Raw genomic sequence first — 13,207 nt, 5'->3', positions numbered from 1 at the left:
TAACTAATTGATGCAAACAGAACTAAGAGAATTGATCTGGGGCAAACCCAACCTTAGAAAACTTCTCTGCTTTGCAGTAAGCATTATGAGGAATGAAGACTCTTAAAAAGTTGTTTATTTCACTTCTAACAGTATTAAACATAAATCTAGCAAACTTGAAGAACACAGGACAAATGTTTAAGTCCAAGGTGGCAGAGGGGTTGTCTGGTCTGTTCTGTTATTATTTAAGATTCAAGCAAGTGCTACATGGAATTACAAGAATCGTAATTAAAAATTGTGATCCATATTATTTTTCTGGAGACTCTGCTCAATTTGATTCCAATGACACAGCAACACCCAGAGGTATCAGGGCTCTTGAGTCTCACAAAACTGCTTCTGTCCAGGAAGAGAAACACAGAGAACGATACCGAGCTGGGAGGAGGCAGAGAAAGATTTTTATTGGAAGCTGTTGAAGTGGTTGCTATGAGACCTTCTTCAGCTAACACAGGCACGGCAGCAAGTGTGAGAGTGATAAATCGTATCTTTTGTATTATACCTTCCCTATCTGCCTATTTTTTTTTTTTTTCCTAACACATAGTTGCTTAAGATCAGAGAAAGCACCTGCCCGTTGCTTTTTCTTCCCTTTTGCTCCCTTCTCCTGCCTCGTGCAAGATGGAGCTAGAAAATGAAGTGATCAGCTCTTCCAGCAATGCTTCAACAGGCTCCAGAGAGTACAAGGTGGTGATGCTAGGAGCAGGGGGAGTTGGCAAAAGCGGTAAGTTTGAGCAACAGCAATTTTGGGGAGAAGGGGTGAATTTGGAGTATGAAGTTTACAGAAAAATAATGTTGTTTAATGAGGAATTGCATTGCTCTTTCTCTTGCACGTGGCTTGGATTAAATACTATAATTTGTGATTGGGGCAATGAGTCAGCTTAATTTCTTAGGGACTGCAACGTTATAAACCCTTTTAATTGAATATTTTTGTAAAACTAGTCTTGACTCCACAGTATATGAGGGGAGAGTGTTCAGTTTGCTGTTATTTAAAACAAGTGGTCATGTCACTCACACTTTGCAAGGGGTGTTGGTTTGCTGGATAGTGTGGATATAACTTGTTGGCCTGCTGGTCCCTGTGCTCAGCCAGAAATGAAACTAACCCCAAAGTCAGCTGTATAGTGTGAAGTGTGGAGGATGTCTATAGTGACTCTGTTTTCTTTTCCATATCTTCTTTTGACTTTTTTTCTGAGTGTCATTATGACTCAGCTGGTGTTAGTCTCCTTTCCTGTCTGGACAGTTACAGAATGCATGTCTGAGTCTCACACCAGGCAACAAGGTAGATTTGCAGCATATTTTAATATTACTGTCCAGTGCTGGCAAGATATGCTAGTACCTGACAATGGTATCTCTTCAGAGGAGTCATTATTTTCTCCAGACGATGTTTTCTTTTTTCCCAGATATTATCACCTTTGATTTATTCTCACTGACACTAGCATTCTCTTTTCTTAAAAAGACTTTGCTAAATCTGTAGTGTTTGTCTCAGAAGCCAGTGTATTGAGCTGGCCACACAACAAGCATTTGATTATATCTTCTGGAAATACAAAATAAAAAGGAAAGAAGAAAACAAACAACAACAAAATAATATGATAATCCAGGCTAGTTTCCAATGAAATTTCAGGATAAATATGCTGTGACACTGATCTATAATAATTGTATAGATCAAACAAGTTTTATTTCCTATTCAAGCAAGACAAGGTATAGATGCAAAAAATTAAATATTGGGAGTGGGTATAATTTCTCCTCTGTACCTATAGTCTCTGTTTTGTTGTTATGTTTGTCTTCAACTTCAGTGGCACATCTTTCAGTGAAAGCTATATTCTGTAAGTATTGCTTAGCCAAGCAAACAGTTCTTGCACAGATGTTATTCTATGATCGCTATAGAAAATGGAAAAGGAGAAATTATTGGTTATCTCAGAGTAAAGTTCTGCAATTTCAAATTATATTTTCCATGGTAAAGCAGGTATCTGGGATGTGTCAGTTGGAACTTCAGTAAAATATAATCTTTTTTTTTTTTTTTCCCTGAATACATCCAAAAGACGGCAGCAATTTTTCCCACACATCAAACATATTATTGTAAGAATTATGTCATTTTGAAGAGTCATTCACCAAAACAAAAGATGTTACAAACTGTACCATATGAATAGTAGAACTGAATCATAACAACCAAATTTCGTGTGCACATTGAGGAAATTTTAGAGTTCCCATTTGCTATTAGATAAGAGTTTTAAAGCACAAATGAAGTTTATTCAAATATCCTTTTTCAGAAAACAATAGCTGTTGATTTCATGAGGATAAAGTCTTCAAATTTGTGGATTACACAAGCTAATGATACAATCTCAAAGCTGAGTACCACATAGATATTTGAGAAGAGTTGGGCATCTGTGTGGTCTTAGAGAAATAAAAATAAGATGAAGTGGATAGTTATGACATTCAACGGGCTTAATGAATATTTTCCATTGTTTTCACAAAAGTGAAACTTCTGGGGGAAAACTCTTGAGAATTAGGTCTAGAATGAAAGAGGTGGACAGTTCATAATTTATTGATTCTGAACTTCCAATGTGGAATAAGCATGAAATATTCCTGTAAAAACCTGAAAGATAGTCCAACTGATCAAATTCTGATAGAGATCAGGAAAAAGAGATACAATTCCATAAATTCCTTCTGTTTGTTTTATAGGCAGGATTAATTTACCCTGGATTAAAAGGAGAAAAAAAATCTGAATGAATACCATCATTCTCCAAGATGAGCTTTGCTTTCCCCTAATCACCTATATTCACTTGGTCCACAAAATCATGAATTCAACCATAAAAGGGTCAGAGTAGATTAAGAACAAGAGATTAAAAATAAGTTCAATTTCTAATTCATAGTTTTACAGATAAGTAATATATGGTATGAGGCATTTCTTTTTTCCCATTTTTCTCCTTCACTTTTTAGGTCATGATAAAAGAAAGAACAACTAATGTTAAGTTGCTGAGTGGGAAACCTTTTTTGGATAAAATCCTTTCCATTCCTCATTTTGTTCAATATTAAATAATTCAGGTTTGGAATGAGTTTTCCTTCTGAAATTAACCTGCAGAAAATTTAGAAGAATTATTTTTGCCCTGGACATAGTTCACTTCTGGAGAACCCTTGGGTATTTCGATCTTGTTTCCCACCCTTTTCTGCTCTTTTGATGTCCAGGTCATACTGTATGTATGGATGTCTTCACGTTGAAAATTGCATGCTTATTACAAGGGGCTGAGAATGAGAAAGGAGAATGAGGAAAAGGACACCAAAAATATTCTTTAGACATTGGTGTTTATAGAACATTTACTTTGGTTTGTCAGGATTATCTCTTGAGTTCTGTGCTCTAAGGTGGCAGAAAATCCAGGAGGACAGCTAACCTCCTGTTATTTGGGATATTCAATGTACTAGAAATTTCACAGGAACTGGTAATATGAAATAAACTCAGCACATCCAAGTCTGATACCCACCACATTCAGAGTCATGATGCGCAAACTGCAGATGGTTTAAGAATTGTTACTTAAGGGTCCTCACATTCCAAAATCAACACCAGAAAAAAAGGAAAATATCTGCTACTATTTCATAGGAGGAAAAAACACCACTTCTAACCCAGTGTTTGGAACAAACAGGTAATAGCGGTGTTAAATAAAGAAAATACAAAGCTATATGTAAATTTTTTTGGTCATTAATTTCTGTACTTTAGTTATAAATTATAGGTTCTCTAGAATGTGTTATCTTTTCTAAGACCTCTAACAATAGAACTATTTTTGTTTCCAGAGCAATATGCTAATTTATTACTCAGTGTAAGATGTGTCTGACCTCAAGAACAGCTATACAGAGCAAATCAGAGCAAAATCAGGCTTGAAACAAGAATTAAACTGAAACTAAATAAAATGAAATAAAAATACTTTTTTCACTGGCTCTCATCTGATTATAGTCCATATCAAAATTACACATTTCTAGTGATACTTCAATTTCAATTAAAAATGAATTTTGACACTTGGTCTACTCTGGTTTAATGACAAATCTCAGGTAAGCTCAGTACAATTCAAACCTACCTGAAGCTGTCTGACACAAGGTTTAAACCCTAAGAATGTTAGTGGGTTTGAAATGGGTTTTGCTGAAAAATACCTTCAGAGATCTACATCTGGACAGTTAACCAAGTACTCTTATGGTCCTTAGTCTGATGAAGCTCAGACTTCTGGGTTTAGCTTTATTTTTCAGTTTTACAAAAAATATGCACAAAAGAGCTTCTAAATCCAGAGACCATGCATTGCTAACTTATATTTAGCAAACTAATTATCCTGATAACGATAATTAACTGCAGTATATTTGGCAAAAAATTAGCAATAATTAAGTGATGGATTGAACAGTGGCTACCAAAAGGAACCAAATCGATGTACCTGTGCAACTGAGTAAAACAGAAAACCTCTGTCTAAAGAAAAATTGTTATTACCCAGGTATCCTTCAAATACTGATCAGATTTTACCATAATCTGACTTTATATTCATTTACTTGACTGAATGATAATGTTATTATAAGGTTTTTTTTTGCTTGTTTGTTTGTTTGGTCTTCCCTAATGAATTTATTTAAAGGTGAAGGTGATTTACTGTTATTCTTGGTAAATCGAATCACATGTTTATCTATAGAAGGAATGTCATGCTGCAAAGTGAATTTCATGTTACTTGTCCTGAGAAAGTTGTATTTCAGATGAGAAAAGGAATTTTTATAAAGTTCAAAAACTAAGTAATTGTTGCTAGTAAGTTTTTTGTTTGCTTGTTTTCTTTTATATTTCTTGACGTAAGAGATAATGTGCATTTTTCAGTATTTATTTCTCAGACTAATTGCCAGTTTATTGAAGGGATTATCAAATAATTAACCCAGGAGTTTTTTAAAAACTGATGCATTTTTTAGTTTTTATATACAGGTTTGGAAAATACTTCAATAAATATTTCTAGGCTTCAATAATTAAAAAAAAAAAAATCAAAGAGGTGAAGATTCTTTTAGGACTGTTAGAGGAAGAGTCTGAAGAATTGTATTTCTCTGACTGTTCTGGTTGAGGGAGACATGCTTACTCCATATCTCCACAGACTCAGGTGACTCATCCAAATAATTTCAGGAAGTCATTCATACATACATTACAAAATAAGTTCCAAGGTGTGTGAAAACAACAATGATAGAACAACAATGATTTTTGTGATATGCGAATTTCTGTCCTAAGAATTACATTCAACAGCCAAATTTGTTTTGATTTTTTTTTAATTTTTTTGCCTTTTTTTTTTTAATTATTATTATTAGGGTTACCTCTTATTTTGCATAGACAAAGCAATTTCTGTATGTGTCCATTTCAAATGTTTCCTCATAACAGGATTCCTCAGTAAATAGAGGTCATACCATGGACTGTGTCCTGGAGAACTGTGCCACTCAATCTCTTTATTAAATTAGCACATAATCCAGTGGAAGAAGATAAGCAAAAGCACAGATTCCATTATTTTTGTTGTTGCTGTTTATTTTTTTCTGCCAATATACTCTCAGGTACAGCTACACCTCCCTAAATGCCTGGTAAATGGATCAAGGGAAAGAGTCTGGCCTTCCATTATCTTTTGAGCTAAATAAATAGACAGAACGAAGGTGGAGGATTAAGTTACTGCTCAGTATGAGTCAAGGTAAAAAAGTAGTCTTTCAAGTGTCTAGACAAGCTGTAAATTACACTTAAGGCAAAACAAATTCTTTTTTTTTTCCCCAGAAGTCATTATAAGTGTAGTTTTTGATGTTTAATTTGGTGCTGCTTCTCCTGTGACTGTGAAAATATCCATCTTGAGATCCTCAATTAATAAAGACATACACCTCTATCTCACTGAAAATAAATGATTTTCCCTCATCATCCTCTGTATGAAAAAAAAGTAATTCAGATTTTTAAGGCCAAGTATAAGACCCTGAGAATTTCAGGGAAATAATTATTTGTACTCATTTAAATGAAGAAAAATATTTTTTATAATGGGAAGGAATAAATTACATCCATTTGTTGACCAGAGAAAAACTTCCTTGCTTAGTAATTGCTCTGAAAGCATAAGGATATTGATCATTCAAAATGACATATAAATTCCCTTGGTCATAGTACTGAGTGTGACCTGTGATCAGCTCTGACCTGATGTTAATGCAAGGTTGGGAAAGGAAGAAACAACAGAATAAGGAAGAAACAACAGAATACTAATAGTAGTACAGCCCAAAAGACATAGGAATACTTCTAGACAATTACACATCCACGGAGAAAAAAATCCTAACTGAACACTGTAAGCAACCAGCCAAATTTGTCATGTCTGGGATGCTGTAAATTGAAATACAGTCATAGTTTTAATGTAAAATTACAAAACTTATATGCATATTGATGGTGGCGTAGGTTGTATTTTCTCCATGAAAAAAAAAAAAAGCAAAAAGCATTGTAGAGAAGGCCCACCAATGCCCGACAACCACATCCCTGTGTATAGGAAACTTACAGTTTTCCCCATAAACCACATTAAGCATTGGAGAATTTATAAATGCAGAATCCTAATATGTTTGTGATCTGTGAAAACGAAACTGTTCTTACGTTTGAATTATTTTCAAAGATAGGTTATTGAATTAGTTTCAAGCTCAAATTCATCTAATTCCAGCTTCTAGCCACTTTATCTTATGACTTCTTCGTCAACAACTTTGAAAAACTCCCTATTCTCTTACTTTACTATCTTAATGCCTATAGACAATAATATTGATAGACATGTTGTTCTTCTTTCTCTTCAAGACATTGAGCATCTGAAATCTCGCCAATAGAAGCTTACTTTCCTTCTCAGAGCATTTTGTATCCTTAATTTGAGTACTCTAATATTTTAACATCATTTTATGAATATTAATTCAAAAAAATCACATGTTATTCTATTAGTGTTCTTACTACAAGCAAGACAACTTACTGGTTTCCTCTTCACAATCCTCTTTTATTTCTTTGAGAATAATGTGTTGTTTTGTTCAGGTATAATTCACAGAGATCACATACAGGGAAATACCTGTAGAAACCCTTAAATTACTTGCTGTTTCTCAAACATAGTCGTCTGTGCTATCACATCTCTAGTGATTACTTGAATTCTACAATTCCATATATTTTATCCTTCTGGGCTCTTCCTCCACAACAGGAATTGAACTATCAAGGGCATTCCTGGTTTTGACCACACACAAGTCTGCCATTTTAAATTGCCCAAACTGAAGTATCAAATAAGGGAACAAGCACTGTTTCATGACAATGACTGGGCACTGCAGTGTCTTTGCTGTAAACAGTCTGTGAGGCAGCTACAGAAACTGTTTCCCTTCCAAGCCATCCCCGCTGCAGAGCTGAGCCATCTGCAGCATTTCTGGCACATGCTATCTCCTAGAATTTGGATGAGATTAAATCCATTAGGGACAATCTTAAAAACACATTTAGGAAAGATATATATATATTTTTTTTTTCCTTCTGTTCCTGCTTTTATCTCTTTTCCTGCTATGATTCCCATTTTATTTTCTTGCATTCCTCTGTTCACACAGATCCACTGGCAGATATTGAATCTTACCAAAGCATTGTGCAGACTCCCGGTTTCAGAGGTCTTGCTGTCTTGAGAGGACACTTTGGTACAAGCTATGATGATTTCCTGATGGACTACTAACCAGATCCCCGTGGTGACACTGGCTAAAACCACTTTGTTTCATTATTCTGGCCTCTTAAAGAGGCATGTTTTCAACTCAGTTACTTGTTATAAAGCAGTGTTTTATCTTTTCAGTCAGGTAAAAAATAAGAACTAAGCTAGTTATTTCAGAGAATCCAAAGCTGGATCCACAGATGGTTATAGGTTTTAAAAATTATTTTCATAGGCTTTTGTAAAGCAAAAACTAAACATCTAAGAGACGGATACACGTAACTCTTCTTTACCCTACATTGACTACAGCTACGAAAAGAGTTGTTGAATTTCTTCCCTTGCAACCTCATTGTGCAGTTTTGTAATTCTGTAATTGTCATCCATTTTCACAGGCACAGAATAAAAGAACTCTACTTCAAATTTATGTCAGATCCTGTGATTCCTTTAGTAATTTTGTTTGCCTACTACCTGCATGACAGCTTGTTGTACTGATCTGTTGCCTGCTGGACAGGATCTACAGTCTCTTTACAGAAACATCTCTTTACCAGCCTGCAAAATATGTACCATTGTTTCAGATCTTTATTCAGAGTGTTCAAAGCCAAACCCAAGTACTGTCAAATTCTTGATTGTTTTACATCAACAGAAATCTAGTTTCTTCAATACAGATTGCAAAATTTCCCCTTCTCTAAAATTTTGTCTGAAACTTTCTTAAATAGAAAAGACATTCCTCTCTCAATTTGAATAAAAAGTCATCTTTAGACGTTTTCTACATGGTGAGTAATCTTACTTGGGTTGCCTGGTGGTGGGGTCATCTGCTCACCCAACACACACACTGTACCAGAGATCTGATTTGTACACTATCTGCCATTGCCTACAGCCAGATAATGTATTCCTGGGTCTCATCAGGTCTTCTTCTCTTTGTAAGCATGCTCTACAGATATTTTATTTCTCTATTGGAAATTGGGGAGAAGAAAGATCAATCTATCAAAATAATCAAGTAGCCCTCCATGAGTTTCAGAAACCCAGTTTCCTATGCCTTTCTTTCACTTACAGAAGTTTCAGTGAATTTCCCATTGTCTCATATTAGCTGTGAATTTGAATCATAGTCTCCCTAACAGCAGATATTCTGTTTACTGATCTGTTTTTATGAAAGTGGTAGTCAAAAGATGCTTTTTTCAGATTTTTCTTTCATGAAAATGGACCAAGATACTTGAACATGTCTGACATAAATAGTAAATCGTATAAGCTTCCACTTTTTTTTTTTTTCAGATAACATGGTTGAAATGGCAACTGGTTAGGAGGAAAGAAAAACAGAAGATGCAAAAGATACAAACCAAGCAGTAGAAGGGGGAAAAGTAACAGATGTCAACAACAAACAGAGAACAACAAATGAGAAAAAAAATAGAGGCATAAGAAAAACACTGAAGAAAAACAGAAAACTAGATGAAGATGGGTAAAAGCAATGGTTAGGGAGTAAAAGGATAGAAGGAAAGGGCAGCAGTTCATACTTCAAAGAACATTGGTTTCAGATGCTGTCTTTTCACTGTGCTTATGCTAGTAGTCGCTACTGGCCAATGGTTATATCCCAACACCTTCTGCAAGTACTGATGGGCAAAAGGTATACAGAGGTCCCATTAGTTCATCTTTCTTCTGCCTCTGTGACTTCTCATCCTGTGTTTCTCATATACTAGCTTTCTAGAATAGGAAGCTGGAGATGCAGCAGCAAAACTCGTCTTTTTTTTGCAAGTCTTCAGGTTCTGTAGAAGTTTGCTGCAGCCATGGACAAGATTCCATGAATCTAACACGAATATAAATTTATGGGGTGCCAGGCAAAGTGGTGCTGCTTCTTACCATCATCCAAAACTGAGAGCAGTTTGTGGGTCCCAGCCTTAGGAATACTAAGCACCTAGTGAAAATGGTGGGAGGCACAGCATTGGTCAGACTCTTCTCTGGTGTTTGAAAAGTTAGATCCCTCCACACACCAAAATCTCAAATCAGATAATCACAGTGGTACCAGGGATACATTTCACTGAGTGTCAGGAAATAAAATTAAGTTCTGTTCTTCTGCAGTCTCAGAAAACTGTCAAGATACAAAGCAAAAATATATGTATTTCTATATTCTTTCTCTTATTCTTTGTGATCCACTTGATGCATCACTCTTATCCATAACTTTACTGCTCAGCACTCTTGCCTACAAAGACATAGTTACCTCCCTATAATTGAATGTGGACAAATGGTGGTAGGAGGAAAAATCAAAACAAAATGCCAGTGACTATAAACAGATTTAAATACACATATCTTTGAAACTCACTCATGCAAGATTTATGTAAGTGTAAAGTAACAAACATTTTCAGTCTTTAAGAAAAATAGTTGTTAGTGCCAATGTGTTATTCAAAGAATTATAGAAAGCTCTATAAAACCCAGTGAGATAACCACTTCTACTGATTGACAGTGACAGTAGAGTTAAAGAATAGATTTATTTGGTGACAGAAAGCCCTTATTCCTCAATGTCATTTAAGTAAAAAGAACTATGTATCAAATTAATTTGCAAAGCTGCATCATGTTTTACTAAAGCATTACTGTACCTGTTGGATGAGTATTAGTATTGTATTAGTATATTCATTTTCAAGTATTATTTTATTGAGTATTAGTTAAACTAGTTTTATATTTTGGGATACTTTAGGTTGGTGTAACTAGAAGACATTAATAAAATTGTGAATGAAGTATATTTCTGCTTGTCTATACGCAGGAAAAACACAGAAATTTGATTTCTTTTTTTTTTTTTTTCCCAATAATTTTTTAACTGTACCCTTCCTGAATATGAGCATCTCAAATGAAGTTGATAAAAACTGTAGGCAGTGAATACAGGATTGGAACTCATGGGAATATCGTTGACATCCCTGATGTTAATTTAGTCACAACAAATAGCAGTATGTGGATTGGGAACAGAGTAGATAGGCTGTAGTAGACATCATTGCTCAGGTAATGACCTACGTAGACAGAATACCAGCTTGCACTGTGATGAAAGCTCCTGGGGGAATCAAAGGTTTCCCTTGCTCACAGTTCAAGTTCAATACAATAGACAAATACCATGAATAATTCTTCTCAGGTTTAGTGCATGACGGGTTGCTAAGAAGTCATTAAGAGATTGGTGATAGAATTACTTGCTTCTGAGTTCTAATTTCTTCCTCCCACTTTTCTCTTTCTTGCAGGCTTTCCCTTCAAGCATATGGTAGAATTTATGAGGGATGTGGGAAATGTAAAATGCCACCTGTTTATGTTAGCACAGTCTGTGTAGCCAATGCTATCTTTCGATATTCTTTTTATCTTTCTCATAAATTTATTTTAAGTGTATTTACTGCTAATAAAATATTTTGCCAGGAATGTGGCAGTTTTGAATGGCTTAGATTGATAACCTCTTGTGAAATTGTGTTCCTATTCCCAATTTAATTTTTTTGTATTTCTAGTTTATTTCTAAGTTTATATTAATTTCAGGATTTTCAACATATGATTAGTTTCCCACAATGAAAGAGTGTTAAAAACTTACCTATCTTCAGAACTATCAGTAGCTAACCAAATACATATTTGTTTACTTCAGCACTGGAAAACAAAGATAGTATGGGCCTTATTCGTTCCATCGTTATGTTCTGTGTCATATCTGTTCAGCTCAGTGACTACTGTCAGTATTGTGGCATTTAAAGGAAGAGATGAAGAGAGAGTAGGAATGAAATTTGTGTTTTGTGATGCCTCACAAATCACAAAGAAAACCAGCAGCTTAATACAGACTCTTTGCTTGACCTTAGCAGTGGAGCAGAAAGAATATATCTCTTTTTTTTTATATTCTGAGAGTTCCATCTGAATGACTGCATATTAATGGAGAAGGCACTCATATCAGAGTAGGTGTGGAGGGGAGAGAAAGAGGAAATATACAGCTGAAGAAAGAAATCTCCATTTGTTCCTAAACTGTCTGTTTGAAATTAACATAAAATGCCTTGACCCCTATCCACTCAGATATCTGTATTAAAATAGTTAAAGCAGTGCATGGTTAAATAGGATGGAGAAGACAGATGAGAAGACATAAGAATTACTCCAATAATTTCAGTAGGTTTAGGAAGAAGTATCAAACAGTATTGTGTCCACCAAATATTATAACACAACTTATAACAGAATTTGAAGGACAAGGAATCTCGAGCATGTTTTGAGTTTGATACATTATGGAAGAGAATAACTAACAGGATAAATGTTCCTGGGTTACAGAAAAAATTCTAAAGTTAAAGACAGAAGTTTTGGTATGCAATTATGGTGGATTGACCTCATCCAACAGCCGGACACCCACACAACCACTTGCTCATTGCCTTTTCCTATAAGAAAGAGAAAGGGGATGCAGAGAAGGCTTGTGTCTCAAGACAAAGGTTTAACAGTTGAAGCAAAAGCTATGTGCACAAGCGAGGAAAAATTAAGAATTTATGCACTGCTTCCCATGGCCAGGCAAATTTTTAGCCACTTCCTGAAAAGCTGGAGCTCAACACACATAATTGTTACTTGGGAATACAAGTGCCAGAACCATGTATGTCTCCGCTTCCTCCTGCTTTCCTTGAGCTTTTCTTTCTGTGTATGACACTATGACACCATGGGATCTGGATATTGATCTTTGTCTCAGCTGTGTCTTCCCCCTGTTTATTGCCTATCCTAAGCCTACTCAGTGAGGGCATAGTGAGAAAAAGAAAAAGCGTTGGTGCTGTGAAAGTGATGTTGAGTAATACCCAAAACATCAGTGTGTTATCAGCATTGGTTTAGTCACAGATTCAACACATGACACCATACAGGCTGCCATGTAGAAAATTATCTCCATTCCAGACAGACCCAGGACAGCAATTTGTAGTCTGAAAACCAGTGAAGGAGATTCAATTTTTCTTTGTAGTTTGTGTCTGTGGCATCATTAACCATATGTTGGTACTGCCATGCTCTTCTGTTTTGTTGAATTGCTATTAGAGGCCACAAAGCAAGTGGGGGCCAACATTGTTTTACTTCTCTTTCCTCCTTGTTTATGATTTTATTGTTGAAAAACTATCTGGTATTTCCATGTTCCCTCATTTTTTTTTAGAAATGTCGTATTTGGAATCTAACTGCCAATGGGAATCTCACTGGCAAGGAGGCATTTCTACTGTACACCTTGTGCATGTATGGTTTATTTGTAGGCCATATCTGCAGTGCACACACAGTGGTCTAGAAATATTTGTAATCCAGATGCCTCACATGTTTCTGGGGAACACCAGTACTTAATACAGATGAATACTTCTATTCAGCTGCTAAGGGACTGACAGAGTTCTTGTAGCTTTTTCAAACAGGAGGAAGTTTCTGGATTGCTGTTTTTTTGTTTGTTTGGGGTTTTTTTTTGTTTGTTTGTTTGTTTGTTTTTAGTTGAAAAGAGGAACATCGTATTTATAGTATCATTAAATCAGCAATGGCAGAAGGTGGGTCAGCATAAGTAACATTTTATGCCACTCTGGAAGTAAGCAGTAGTTCCG

General features: G+C 35.4%; 1 protein-coding gene across 1 annotated transcript in view; it reads left to right on the top strand.

Annotated features, from left to right (window-relative positions):
• Positions 1 to 453: 453 nt before the first annotated feature.
• Positions 454 to 13,207, top strand: part of RIT2 (Ras like without CAAX 2) — a 180,994-nt gene continuing 168,240 nt past the window's right edge. The window contains exon 1 of the mRNA XM_065861039.2: positions 454 to 754. Coding sequence (XP_065717111.1) covers positions 652 to 754 — 103 coding nt within the window. The 5' untranslated portion in view covers positions 454 to 651. The remainder of the gene's footprint in view (positions 755 to 13,207) is intronic.

The sequence above is a fragment of the Patagioenas fasciata genome, chromosome Z (assembly GCF_037038585.1).
Source record: "Patagioenas fasciata isolate bPatFas1 chromosome Z, bPatFas1.hap1, whole genome shotgun sequence".
NCBI classification, from domain to species: domain Eukaryota; kingdom Metazoa; phylum Chordata; class Aves; order Columbiformes; family Columbidae; genus Patagioenas; species Patagioenas fasciata.
Note: the sequence above shows the minus strand (reverse complement) of the source record. Positions and strands in the feature narration are given on the sequence as shown.